At 41.4% G+C, this 14,961-nt stretch overlaps 1 protein-coding gene across 6 annotated transcripts in view; it reads left to right on the forward strand.

Annotated features, from left to right (window-relative positions):
* Window positions 1–14,961, forward strand: part of STARD13 (StAR related lipid transfer domain containing 13) — a gene marked incomplete at its 5' end in the record, with an annotated part of 310,017 nt that overhangs the window by 280,386 nt on the left and 14,670 nt on the right. For all 6 annotated transcript variants that reach the window (XM_082046428.1, XM_082046430.1, XM_082046431.1 and 3 more), the window contains 4 exons: window positions 4,764–6,142; window positions 7,577–7,750; window positions 9,779–9,938; window positions 13,921–14,119. In XM_082046428.1, coding sequence (XP_081902554.1) covers window positions 4,764–6,142; window positions 7,577–7,750; window positions 9,779–9,938; window positions 13,921–14,119 — 1,912 coding nt within the window. The remainder of the gene's footprint in view (window positions 1–4,763; window positions 6,143–7,576; window positions 7,751–9,778; window positions 9,939–13,920; window positions 14,120–14,961) is intronic.

A 14,961-nucleotide genomic window follows, 5' to 3' on the forward strand; every position in this document is an offset into this window, starting at 1 on the left:
CATTAGGCTGGCTTGTTTGCCAATGCCTGTGAGTACACAGTGGAAAATCCTGCTTTAAAGAATGGAAGTTGCTCAGATGAAAACAATGGCTTTTCTTTATTTCTTGTCCTGACTTATTCCTGGTTAAGAATATGAAAATAAACACTGTCATCCTTATAAGCTGCTGAGTAATATAGGAATTATTTGAGCTTAAAGGGTTTCGGCAGGGACTGCAGAAAGTGTGTATTGATTTTGAGTTTTGTAACATGTCCAGTGTTAACTGCTGAACGTTTGGTTTTCTGCTCACAAATTCCCCCAGGTCCTTCAGTAGTGTACAATGGTAGTGGTCAACTCTCAGAAATCCTGGGTGTCTGTTTTTCCTTCCTTAGAGTGTTTGTCTAATGTTTTTTTAACACTACCTCCGAGAGTTGCATTTTTGGTGTCTTAGCAGATGCAGTCTATTCATACTCTATTCACTCTTTGAGGCAACTTGAACAAAGAATGGTTTTAATGTCCGGATATTCTGCCTTCGGCACATGCCCATTTGTTCTTCTGTGTTTATAGCCTCTTTAGTTTGCGTTTTGTCCATTCACTGGAGCCATGGGGACCACTTCTCTTCACTGCTTCAGACCTAATGGGTTTTTCTTGTCTTTGATAAGTGCCAACACTTTCCACACCAAACACATACATCACACCTGGCAGAAGGAACAGTAAAATCCCCTGACTACACAATAACTTTATGATTTGGGCAGGTAGGCAAATCCTCCTTCCACAGGAGGAAGCAGAGGTCCTTCAGCAAAAGCCAACTCAAGTGATTGTGTTGTTGACCTGCCTGGAGCGATGGCTGGTTTATGTCCATGCGCTCATGTACTTGTGCTCAAGCAGAGATACAGGAGCTGCACAAGAGACAGAATTACAAAAAGCAACATATAGGTGAATGCTGATTGTCCTCTGAAAGTTCTGTTTAGTTCCTGTCCTTCTTCTCTTCAACAACTATTTTGGGTTTGGTGTGAGGTTTGTATGCTTGCTTGCTTGCTTCTTTAAGTGTCTGACTATGTTGGATTAAAAAAACGAGGATTTTGTTGTTATATTTGTTTTAACTTTTGCTGCCACTCCTTCCTGTTCTAAATGGATTAAAGCCCTCAACTGCTCTCCTTGGAGATGACCATTCATTTGCGAATGGAAGTGAGAATGCCCTACTTGGCACTTTCAGGGGGATAGAAGTTGTTTGGGTCCCTGCCTGCATGAGGCCAGGGAGAAGCAGAGCACAGAAAATATGTAGAGAAAGAGGAGCGGAAAAAGATTTGGGATGGCAGATCCAGAGCATGTGAAAGCAGAAGAGAATGTAGGGGAGAGGAGAACAGGGGAAAGAGACTGGGGAGGAGAGACTGCTGACAGAAGGAAACCTAAATGCAAGTGTAAAAGCTGGAAATTGGGGCTGGAATTGAACACCCACCCAAGTAAACTTTTTTTTTGCTGCAGATACTGCCTTCCCTAATACTCTCTATGGTGATCTAAACAATGAAATGCAAAATCAGCTTGCTTTGGAGGTTCAGGATAACAGGTTTGCAGCTGCCTGAGAGATTTATCAAAATATGGCCAAGCGAGCTACTAGGCAAGGTTTTGTGAAAGCCAGCACGGCGTGAGCGCTCCCCCAGCCCGCGCTCCCACCCAAACCGTTCACGCTGTGGGCTGCTCTCTTCCTGCTGGCCTCATCGACATGCATACAGAAATCCTCCTGTATGTGCTGCAAATATGTCTGTAAGCGATTTGGACAGACAGAGATTAGCCTTTGGATTAACTGCCTTCTGCAGCTGTCGATTTATGAGAATTCCTGCCCCCAGCTGGAAAAATGTGGCAGAATTCCACCGCAAATAAACCCGCTTTTTGCCTTTTGTTAGCATCCTTCTGTATCTCAGGAAAGTACACCCTCAGTCAAAAAGCTGTACTATTTTAAATCAACTGTGACAAATCTGTGAATCAAAACCTCTTTCTCTTTGGCAAATGTTATCAGTCACTCCTCGAGAAACTTGCCCCTTCTCGTCTTCCCAAACATAATGGTATTAAATGGACTTTTGAATATGCTCCAAAGCCATGCACTTGATTTCACCCGAGGTCAGTAGAAGTATATAGTCACTGCTACAAGATGTCTGCTCCGCCTGTGTAAGATGAATTGTTGCTTTCAGACCTACTCTTGATCCACTGTCCCCATAGATGGTGACATGTCAGTTGGCAAAGTGCTCTGCATTTTTTTTAGGACAGTCTTGTTTGTCAGGGTACTCTGATATCTACCAAGAACAGTAGGTCATTCAGGATGTTCGTGGCATCCAGAATTTCTACTGATTCCATCAAAAGAAAAGCACATTATGTCACAGGACTCACAGTGCAGCCGAATTTGGAGTGAGTCACCATGGCAGCATTTCAGTATCCAGATACTTCATTTGTGTGATTTTGCTTCTGATGAAATACAAGCATGTTTTATTACCAGTTAAAAAAATTAAACAAACAAACAAACAAAACCCAAAAAGCTAAACTTTTTTTTTTTTCTTTTAGCTGCAAATTTCAGCACCAAAAACTCTCTGTATTTTCTGACTGGCTCTTGGGCAGAATGCATTCCTATCTTTGTTGTGGTTAGGGGCAAAACTTTTTATTATCAATATCCATTTCTGTTCATCTCTACTTTATTTTTTAAAAAATCTTAAATCTTTTTTTCCTCTAAAAGTGATTTAAAGTATATACACTACTGAATTTACATTTATTTCTGTCTCCTACTCTGTGCTCTCCTTTTGCTGTTTTTTACAATGTCTCTTCCACTTTGGCTAGTTTAATTGATTCCAGCTTGTAGGAAATTCAGGCTAAATCCTGTCAGTTCATACAGTAATGTCAGTGCAGCTACAGGGATTTGTGTCAGCCAAGAATCTTCTTTAAGGTCCCTTTGGCATATTGGGATGTACAACAAATAAAAAAGTATAATTTTATCCTATTGGCTGATGCCATCAGCGCTTCAGCAGTGGAATGCTTTGTAGATATAATTACCACTACTAAATATTTGAAAGTACATACCATTATGGTTTTTAAAATATCTGCTTTGTGGCACTACTAAGACCACAATAGCTGGATTTTTAAGTGTCTGAGTCGGTGCAGTCCTTCAGTCTGTGTATGCATACAGCAAACTGTGACGCTGAAACCAAGACAGAGCTGTCTGGTGTGCCATTTCTTCCCTGCAGATATAATCGCCAAAGCAATATTAGCTTTTTCTAGCCCCTTTCCTACCAATTTTCTACCTGCTTAGTTTTTCTCTCTAGCTAGCCGCAGAACTAAGATCTCCATTCATTTCTGTGAATGAACTTCAGCTGCACACCTCACCATTAACAGATTAAAAAGGAATTACTAAACTCAAGAATTCATAGCTGTATTTTATTTTATGGTTTGGACATGATCTAAAACAGCTGGCCAACCTGAAGTGATAAACTGGCAAAAGCTTATGGCGTTAGTGAGACCTGGCACACTACTGATCTCAATCTGCATCTTTTGAGGTTTTTGGGGTTCTGGTAAAAATTGTTTTACATTTTTCAGTTAAACAGGCCAGCAGAGAGCTAGTCAGAGATGGGAGATAACTTTACCATCAAAACTTCATAGAAAAATGCTTCTAATAATAGACTTTTAAAAGGAGAATTTTTCCAGTCCCAAAATAGTACTTCTGGTTTAGCACCTCATTCTAGTCTGACAGCCTGTCATATTTCACTGCCTTCACACTGCTTCCAAGAATGTGAAGAGCTGTTTGGATGTCATGTAGGTGAAGTTAGTTTGTTCTGCTTTAGAACAAATGTACAAAAATAATGCGGTATAAACCCAGTTCAAAGTCAAGGAAAGGATATTCATTAGCAGCTGTGGGGTTCACATCCTCAGAGAACAGCGAGTTTGACACTGACTGCATGCTTCATGCTGAAGATGTATCCTTTTTGTTTGAGCAAATAGATGAGAAAAATGTCATAAGGAGAGCTTTTTTATCCATTTTTTTTTTTCAAGGCACATGTTGTTTGCATTGCAGAGTAGCTCCTGGAGCTGCCTAACCATAAGCACAACTCCATGTTCCCCAGGCTGAGGGGTGAGACAAGGAAGGGCCATGGGGCTGCTGCTGCCTCAGGAGAGGTCAGGGGGCAGGCTGGGGGACCACAAGTTTGGGGTGTCTCTGAAAATAGAATTAGAATAGAATAGAATAGAATAGAATAGAATAGAATAGAATAGAATAGAATAGAATAGAATAGAATAGAATAGAATAGAATAGAATAGAATAGAATAGAATAGAATAGAATAGAATAGAATAGAATAGAATAGAATAGAATAGAATAGAATAGAATAGAATAGAAAGAACAATTTTGGTCTTAACTGGCTCACACTCCTGTAGCACCCAGCTGCTTCCCAGTGTTTACTGTGTGTATCTTAACACCACCCCGCAACTCTACTTTTTTCTAAACAATCACTGTGGGCATCAGTCCTACACAGCTCAGTGCACAGGCAATCTGCCCCACAGAAGCCAAGAGGCACTGATGAGACTCTTGAGCTCCCTAACATCAAGTTGTCTTTTAAGTCTTACTTGTTAAGGTGCTTGCCACAGTCTCTACAATTAGATGAAAGAGGCTGTAATGCAAGAATTGATGACCAATCTTTCAGGTTCAGGGAGACTTTACCACCTGTTGCTCACATGGAACAGCACAGTCACACTAATTCAAATAACAAGTAAAAGCACCTTCTTTTACCATATGCCACTTGCTATTTTCCAGAGTGAAGATTCAGATGAAGAAGACCTTTGTGCTATCAGTAATAAATGGACTTTCCAAAGAACCAGCAGACGATGGTCTCGAGTGGACGACATTGATGCTTTGCTTCACCGATCAGACAGACATGGATCTTCTGGGGACATTAAAATGAAAAATACAACAAGCAGAGAAAGCGTCCTTACAGATCTGAGTGAACCTGAGGTCTCATCTATTCACAGCGAGAGCAGTGGGGGAAGTGACAACAGGAGTCAGTCTGGCATCGGCAGCACTGCCAGGGAGACCTGTGACTGCTCCAGCCAGTATGATGTAGAAAGCACACTGCTGCAAGACTCCACTGTGATAAATACCGCCCTGTCCCCCAAGGACAACCTGAAGAATGAGAAACCAACACGAACCAAAGCAAAAACCTTTCTAAAACGCATGGAGACACTAAAAGCAAAAGGTGTGCATGGAAAACTAAAAGGCTCAGGAAGAACGGGTCCTTTAGAGATAAGTGGACCTGTTCTCCAGTATGAGCCAAAATCCTTGAAAGACATGCACTGTGTACAGATAGTCAATGGCAATCTCCAAAACTTAGGAAAAGATTCAGTCAAAAGAGGGCTTTCCTTTTCTGCCAAATCCAGCAGTGACAGCAGTCAGTCTGAAAACAGCAGCAGCGGGGTGAGCACACCGTGTTTGAAGGAACGCAAATGCTATGAAGCAAACAAGAGAGGCGGGATGTACCTGGAGGACCTAGATGTTCTGGCAGGAACAGCCTTACGGCAAGTGGTGGACCAAAACCGCAGAAATGAATTTCATTCCCAAGAGAACTTGGTTGTACATATTCCCAAGGATCATAAACCAGGGACATTCCCAAAGGCACTTTCCATTGAAAGCCTCTCACCTACAGACAACAGTAACAGTGTAAACTGGAGGACAGGCAGCATCTCTTTGGGAAAGCAGAACTGCTCTACTCCAAAAGAGTCTGGATTGATGTCTTGCTGTCCTAAAGAAAGCAGAATTAGTATTTATGACAATGTGCCAGGTTCCCACTTGTATGCTAGTACTGGGGACCTCCTGGACTTAGAGAAAGATGTCCTTTTTCCTCATTTAGATGACATTTTGCAACATGTCAATGGGCTCCAGGAGGTAGTAGATGGCTGGTCGAAGAATGTGTTGCCAGGTCTGCCGGTTGATGATGTATCGGTCAGGGAACCTCCGTCGTTGCCTTTCCAGTCGCCCACACAGATCACACTTGATTTTGAAGGAAACTCTGTCTCTGATGGCCGGACCACACCAAGTGACATGGATAGAGATGGAACATCCCTGAATGAATCCGAAGCCACTGGTGTCAAGGACAGGAGAGACTCTGGGGTAGGAGCATCACTCACAAGGCCAAGCAGGTAGGTAGCAAAATTTTGTACACAAGTCCATAGACCATGAAATATGATACAATAAACCAGAAGCTCTCAGCCTGGTACTCAGAAGGTGCCGGATACCATTACAGTTGTACTCATCCTGTATGGGGATGGGGACTTCCTAGGGAAGGGTGGGATTTTGGGAAAAGGGATGTCCCACTATGCAAATTATTATGTGGAATGAATGGAAAATTGGATTAATAAAGCAAACTAAGGCGCTTTTTTTTCTCTCTTGATCCATTGATTGCATAGTAGGACCCTGCATAAGTTGTGAGATAAATTTTCAGTTTTTTGTCTTCTAAGCTGTGCACCCCAGTATTTATGCGTCAGTAGCCTTGTGCAATTTTTTATGCACTTGTTTGCTTTAAAAATCCATCCCTTGTGCCCAAAGAGAATTTCCCTACCCTGCCTCAGTTCCTTATGTGACAGAGTGAAATGATGGTATACAATTAACTCCTTAATAAAATAGAAAACCAGGATTTTGTTAACGGTTTGCAGATCTGTTTTAAGTCAGAGGGATGAGTCCCTCTTGAGCCAAGGAAGCACGGTCCCAGGTAAAGGCCTTTGTGGATCCATACTGCTGTGTGTAGGGTGGCTTTGTATGTGCAAAAGCAGTGAGAAAATACTTGGTGTTTTCTGATCTGTCATCAGTCTTGTCACATCCTCTCAGAGGATTCTGCCATGCCATGGTTTACTGCTGCCCGTGCTTGCTCACGACCATCACAAGCAAGTGAACTCGAGGAAACTACTGAGTAAATGAGCAGTGCCAAAGATTTTAGGATCTGAGCCAGAGCTCATGTTTAGCAAAACAAGAAACTTAAATAAGGTTTTTTCCAATGTATCCGGTATATGGAGAAAATGCATTGGAGTAAAGAGAAGATGTGAGTGGCTCAATAGTTTGGTGGTTATGGCTCTTGCCAAGGAGACACAGGGTTCAATCCCTTCTCCAAAAATCCTTCAGTGTTTAATAACAGAGATATTTGGAGAACCTCATCTCCAAATACCTTTGTGGTCAGGCTGGTCCCCTGGGAGGTGAGGGACCAGGCATCAAACCCCAGTTCTGAGTCAAGGAGAGAGCATTTGACTCTGGATCTCCCACATCCTGTTGGAAATGTGTGGGCTGAAGGGTGCAGCAGGCAGCACCACTTCCCTGAGCACATGGACGGGACCCACACCCACTTGTGAATCTAACGTTAAAAAAATCAAAGCTTGGGCATTTCCAAAACTAAAGAGGCTGAGCAAATTGTTTTATTTGCCTCCAAGCTACATTTTCTTTCAGTTGACACACCACGAGACATAATATGTGTGTAAATGTTTATGTGTGTTCTGTGTATGGCCCAGCACTATCTCACAGTGTACCATCTTTTTCTGCTCAGTTAAAACTGTTGTCTGATTTTTCTATTGTTTATTTTGCTAAAGGCGGTTACGATGGCATAGTTTCCAAGTCTCTCATCGCCTGAGCCACTCCATCGCATCCCTTCACATCAGCAATCAGTCAGCAGCCCAACTGAATCTACTGCAAAAATTCTCTCTGCTTCGTCTTACTGCCATCATGGAAAAGTACTCCATGTCAAATAAGCATGGCTGGACCTGGTGAGTGCCATCAGTAACTGAAAGAGAGCTATTTTTAGGAAAAATAGTTTCTCCTAATTCTGTTATTCTCATAGTAAATTCAGTAAATGCAATTAGGAAGAACAATTTACTTCAGCTGTAGAACTTGAAACTGTCCACTTTAATCTATTCCCGCCTAGTGATTCGGTGGCAAAGTCAGAAATAGATCCTGGAGATCTGACTTCACTGCTGTGCTCTAACAGAGAGACAACCCCAGCCTCTCTAACAACACTCCAGTACCAGAAAAATAAACTGGAGTAGGAGAGAGTGATTAAAAGTAGGAAATGTTTATAGTAAGTCTTCCCCAGAATTCATTTTGTGATTTGAAAAGAAGCAGCTGCTGATGATACTTCATGTATTCAATATTGGTTTGTTTGTGCTTGAAAATAAGGGTTAGAACAGTTACGGGGCTTTTCTCAGCAGATCAAAAGATGTAAGCTTTAACCCATAGCACCTGTAAGAGCAAACTGGTCACACAGAGTGTGGTGTGAAGAGCAGATGGACATGGATGTTGGCAACTGGCTACAGAAATCGGCGTGTTTAGTGGTATATGAACCCTGATGGGCCACACAGACTGAAGTGTACTGGAATAGGAGTGGGCACAGATAAGAGATTAGAAGTATCTGAGAAATAATCAAAAGGATAACAGAAACTTTCCCTAATACGCAGAGACACCGATTCCAAAAATAATATGACTTGACATTTACATTGTAATTTCCATGTTCAAAGCACTTCACCAAAATCCCACTAAATTCAGCTGTGAGCTAGATAAGACAAGTTTTCCTTTAGAAATGGAAAAACAGATAGAGGGACTACGTGTGAGATTCACCTCACTGACATCAGCCATTCCAAGAAGTTATAAATCTAATCTGAGAAAGTCAGGTCGGCTGTCTGTAGTCGGTGGAAAAATACAGGCAACTCCAAAGGCAACTCATTCTATCCAAGGCTCGGGGTTGGGGTCACCCTCCAGAGGTGCCTTGCTCCATAGTTCATACAGAGGCTTTCTGGACTGCTAACTCCTTCTAAATCTCCATTAGAGAGCTAAAATTCAACCAGATGAACCCTCAGATCGCTGTTTTCCTTTGGTGCAGCTCCCTTTGGCTAGCTGTCAGCGTCTGCACTGAAATGAATCTCACCTGAACCAACTCCAAATAAGCAGACTAGAATAGAACAAATTCTATAGCCTGCTGTTCACGCAGACATTTTCCCTCTGACAAATATTTCTTTAGTTTTTATAATCAGTATCTAAGGATTTATAAGAGTGGGACTCTAAACAGTTGTAAAGTTATATGGTATACTCCTTCAGTAGGTCATTTAATCCAACTTTTATCTCCTTCCCACACAGATGAGAAAAATCTTTGTCACATTCAGGTCATATTCATCCTTCTTTAACTTTTTTTTTTTTTTTTTAATTCCACTGCAGTCATGACTCCCACAAAGGGAATCTGGTTTGTTCTCATTTTCACCATCATTTTTGGAAGAAAGTAAGCTCGTCAGCTTCGCTTAAGTTACTCAACTAGGATAAATCATGTAACACCAGGGATAAGCCTGGCACATAGGGACTTCTCACCATCATTTATTACTGTAAATTGTTAGTCAATAGAAATGCTAAATCATGTAACTGGTAGTATAGAAATCTTTCAGCGTGTTGGAGGACAGAACCTCCTTTTCTCTCAGATACCTTTTCCACTATGCTTCTCTGTGCTGTTCTTTTAGGTTTCTAATGGCTGCTTTAGACCATGTTGGCTTCAGCTGAGTGATAACTGCATAATAAAAGTTTTTTTTGTTAGAGCAGATTGTTATGCTCTGTCTTAGAGCCAGAGGCCATCTACTTATAAAAGTTGTCAAGAAATCCATCAGTTATACAGATTGTACAGTTTCCGTGTGTTGTGCATTAAACATTTTTTCACCATCTTTATAAAAAGGAGGTGGCCCCAGTTACCAGTTTCTGCCAGCAGTGTTACTCAGAGAGACTGTGTAAATACTTGATATTTTCATGTTAATTTCCAGGTCTGTGCCAAAGTTCATGAAGAGGATGAAAGTCCCTGACTACAAGGACAAGAATGTCTTTGGTGTGCCTCTGATAGTTCACGTCCAGAGAACAGGGCAGCCTCTTCCTCAGAGTATACAGCAGGCGCTGCACTACTTACGGAGCAACTGTCTAGATCAGGTATGAACTTTACTCCAGGAACTCAGCTGATTTTTTTTTTTTCTTCTAAAAAGCCACCCTAGCTAGGCAATACTGAACCTTTTTGTACTTAGTACCACAATTATTTGAAGATTGTTCTATCTCATGTTGGGTCCAGATCTCCTCTGGTGGTTTGATACCTGCTGCCAATACTAATGGTTTGCCATTTTGAGATTTGTATCCAGCTAATCTGTTGAATTCTTGTAGCTTTAACAGTCCTGCTGATTTGTATGCAATAGCCTACCTCAAAGAATGACATGAGATCTTTGTATCTATTGAATCAGAGCTCAGCACTCCCAGCTTCTAGCCATACCTGCACTGCTTATTCATGACTGTTGCTGCTGAGGGTTAACTGCATTCACCATTTCACAAGATATGGTACGAAAGGTTTTATTTGCTTAGCAAAGAAAAAAAAGTCCAAGAATAGAGAGCAAACTCAGCAAAATATTCAAAGTATTCTGTTGACAAAGTCAGATGTATCCAGATAGAGTTAGGTCAGCAGGGGTTCAATGCCAAAGCCATTAGGGTACGTTTCCTTTTATAGTGTTCTTAGCTGGGACAAGCCAGCTGGGAGACCCTCATGCTCAAAGTATTTCAGACTTTTTGATTCCCTTTAGCTACAGAGCAGGGACATACCAATCATATTTTTACTGTTATTCCCCTAAGGATGAGGAGATGTATCCTTATGAAAATAGGACTGGGAGAAACCCCTTGGATGATTGAGTTCAGTCCTCTGCTATTATTGACCTCATGTCATATGACTTCTTCTGTAGCTGCTTTTAGATAGTCCTAAGTTCAAAAGGAGCAAAGAGCATTTTACTCCATAGACTCTGCTGCTTTGCTAGCTCTGAGCACACAAAAAGAGTGGAAATGGTCAGTTCTGAATATTTCCAGTTTCTGATTACCATTCTGGTTGCTGTTCAGGTTGTTTTGCTGGGTGACAGTCATCATCTCCAAAAGGGAAATCTAAATATTAAATGCCCAGCAGTGAATCACAGCCATTTCCCTCTACAGCCGGGGTGACCCAGGCGCTTCCTATCCTTTCTCTCTGTTGACCGTAAAGACATCCTGTAGTGGTCAGACCTTGACATCTAACTCCTAGATGTCAAAAGTGAGGTCAGATGAGTTCTCTCTACCATATGTTGTACAGGAGGTGAGGGGTGGGAGGAATAGCCTGTTGGGAATGCATTAATAGGGGATGGAAGGAGAAAATGAATAGAAACAATGAAAAGCAATATATTCAGTAGCTAACGTGCCTGGTTATTGCTTTGGTAATCTGGGTTTGTGTACTGAGGGAGGAAACCCAGCGTAGGAAGAAAAGTGATGCAGCAAGACTGGAGTCAGTGATGGGAGTGGAGGAGGAGACACTTGCCCAAGTATGAGGAACAGGAGATGTGGGGATAGGGATGGGTTCGTGAGATAAGTGGTAGAGCAATAGGAGGAAAGAGAAAAGAGAGGAGGGGAGAAAGCAAAAGGGAGGGTAAAACCAAAGAGAAAGAAAAAGTTCTTGAGATATTTGAGGCGGTCCAAATGAATGTCTATGGGCAGTTTCAGACAAATATCCACTTTGAGAAGAAGGGTTTAGTTGCTGGGAAGCATCAGAGCTACGTGAAGGGCCATTTCAACTCAGCTTGAGTTTCCACTCTGAGGGGAATTGGGAAAATATTGAATAGAAAATGAAGGAGACGTACAGATTCGGACCATTTAAAATATCTTTCCACCAAAAACCTTTCTAGGCCAAAACCCTCCAGGCAATTCAGCTTCTCTGCTTTACAGTCACTCCACATTTTCCCATTTAATTCAAAGTCTCCTAATGCCTGGCCAGAGGTCTGAGCAGCCTCCGGTCTCCTCCAGCAACTTTCTTATGTGTCTGTTCCATGCACTGCAGAAGGCAGGCTGGAGTCCTGAATGGGATTAGAGCTTGCTGAAGTTGAGGTTGCTCTAAATCATTGTAACATCTGGCTCCTGGCACTGAAACATCTTAAGAGATTGTATGAGGAGCCTCCCCATTTTTTGTAGGATATATTATTCAGTTTCAACTTGTGAAATAGAAACTGCTTCACCTTTGTCAGCTGCATCTTTATTTCTGTCATGCATCATACAGCTACTTGCAGGGCAGATGATCCACAGCATGAGGATAATAAAGATATTGGGCCAGACCAACTGCTTGATAAATCACTGGATTTATAGTCCCATCTTATTTACAGAATGAGTCTGTAATATCGCAGAACAGAGCCTAAAACTTCTTCTATGAAGAACTGTCATCTTTTCATTAATTATGATTTATTTCCAAGAAAAGCAGAAATAGGAGTGTGGATAAATACCATTAAACAAAAATAGAAATCAAAACTAGCAGAATTATGTGCAGCAGGAGATTCTGCAGGTGAGATTTGATGTCTGACCTCTTAAAACAGTCTTAGCTAGAAGTCTTTAAAGGTTCTTTGTACCAGCAAGGACACTTTCCATCAAAAGCAAAGAACTGAGTCTCTGCTCTCACATTTATCTACCACATGCCAAAACTGTATATTTTGGACAGAATTAGCATGGGTCCTTCTGCATCTTCGGCACATATTTCTAAGATGAAAAGGGATTTAAAAAGAAGAGAAGGGGAAAGAGAAATCCAGATGAAAAGCACCAGATGCTCTTTCTTGTATTCTCTTGTCAGAAATAAAGTGCACCAGCATGTACACAGGGCACACGCCAGTTCTCTCTTTCTTACGTATAAATATGGCACCCCGGCAATGCTAAATTCACCAGTAAGAACACACAGCAGAAGAACCACTCACAGGCGGTCTGGTGTAGCAGTTCATCTCCATTTAAATAAATATGTCCCCTCACATTGCTGCATAGTGTATAATTAGTGTCATTAATATGCAAGTTAACAAAAGTCCTAAATACCGTGTTCTGAGCATGGGAAGTGTTCTAGGGAGTGGAAGTACCTAGACAAACTCTGTGCTGGCAGAGGTGAGGAAGGCCAAAAGGCATTATTTCCTTACCTTTACACATTTTTGTTGGTGGACTGTGCCACACAGAAAGCTGAACAGACCACCAGTGAGACAGCGGGCATGAGGAACACAAGTCTGTAACTCCAAACCTGAAATGTGGCTTTTTCATAGGTCTTCCTCAATATTTCACCTTTTCCCCTGCAAAACTGAGGGAAAACAGTGCTAACACTTCGCAGATGAAACACTGTAAACTCACTTGGGAATGAATAATGTGGTTGAGGCCCAGGAATTCGCCCCAGGGGAATTCCACTGGTTAGAAGGACACAAAAGGGCAGCACTGCCATGAAGACATCATTTGAAGAATTACCGCTTCCTTTAGAATAGAAAGAAAACAGGATAAAAATGTATCTTAGCGACACTGCACGAGTAATCCCACTGTGACCCCCCACTTTTGAACCAGGTTTTTCAGTGGGATTTGGGGGAACTGGTTGGAAGCAGAGAGCAGGAAGGATAAAAAATAGATTTGGTCTTGATTTTAAAGTTCTACCAGGATGTACTAATTTTTTGCCACAGCATTTATTACTTAGCTGAGCATAATATTTTCTTGTTAGTCCTCAAAATATCTGTCCAAATAAACATGAAGAACCAGATTCTCAGCTGGAGTAAATCAACAGACAGTCACCCAAGCCAAGCAAGTCATGCTGATTTATATCAGCTGAGCATCTTGCTTAAACTCTTCAAGCAGCAGGGAAAACACATGTACCCTGAGCTCTCCCTTTAGGAGGTGATACAGAGCAGCAGTGTTATTAACTCTCGCAGTTCCACCATGAGACTGTGGACAAGTCATGATCATCACATTTGCATGTTTCTCTTGTTCTTGTGTAGAGTAAAATAAGCAACCCAAGCTTTGGTCATCACTAAAGTTCCATCTAATAGTGGGGTTTTTTTTCTTAATATAAATATTCTTTAAGTAACTGTTTGGTGGTTTTTTAACTCGATTTAACATGGTGACTTTTTAGGTGGGTCTGTTTCGAAAATCTGGAGTGAAATCCCGAATCCAGGCCCTACGTCAAATGAATGAGAGCTCCCCAGAAAACGTCAGCTATGACGACCAGTCAGCATATGATGTGGCAGACATGGTGAAGCAATTTTTTAGGGACTTGCCAGAACCTCTCCTTACAAGTAAGCTGGGAGAGACATTTCTACACATCTACCAATGTAAGTTGCAATATTTTTATTACTATAAACAAATAATTACAAATAATATATATTACTTAATAATATATTGTAAATAATTTTTGTATGTTAACACTGGTTGGTGTTCCCTTTGCTCAGTTTTGAGAGGTATAAAAGAATCTCTCTGCCTTCAAAATCCTTCACCGAGAGATATTTAGAACTCTCTGAAGGCTTCATTGTCGAAATACTAGCAAATTTAATGGAAAGACAGTGTGCAAATCTTGAGGAGGTTTGAAAACAGCAGCTTCACAATCAGAAAGAAGCCAGAAAGATGGGCTGCCATGGACATAAAAAGTGTGATGAGTCATGGCTTTTTTTTCAGATTTCTTTAAACTGTGGGCCTATTTCATGCGGGCATCTCACTACAAGTGAGTCTTCTGGGCATGGAAAAGTGGTGCTTGACCATGAGAACATACACCTGTGCAGTCCCCTTCCTTGCTGTGATTTGCCTTTTCATTATAGTTAATAAAAAGTACATGAAAGCAACAAGCTGCCTTTGTTTACATCCTCACCTTCTATGTAAAGATCTCATAGAGAAAGAGAAAAAAAACCACAAGGTTTCTTCGTTTCAGTCTTCAGCAAAATCTGAGACTCAAATGTATCAGAATGATGAAAATCCCTGTAGATCAGGAAATGACTGTGTATCTCTTCTCCAGACTGAGGGAGAAATAAACAATGAGGAAAACACTAAAAGGCCAAAGGAATGAGAGGTTTTTTTCCTGACAGTGTCCATTATGAAGTCCGGTCATCCAGTGCTCTGGCAGATACAGAAAAGTGTATCCAACCAGCCTAAACCAAATAATCGGAAGCACTAAAGAGAAGTG

The sequence above is a fragment of the Streptopelia decaocto genome (assembly GCF_964273445.1).
Source record: "Streptopelia decaocto genome assembly, chromosome: 1".
In the NCBI taxonomy this organism is placed as follows: domain Eukaryota; kingdom Metazoa; phylum Chordata; class Aves; order Columbiformes; family Columbidae; genus Streptopelia; species Streptopelia decaocto.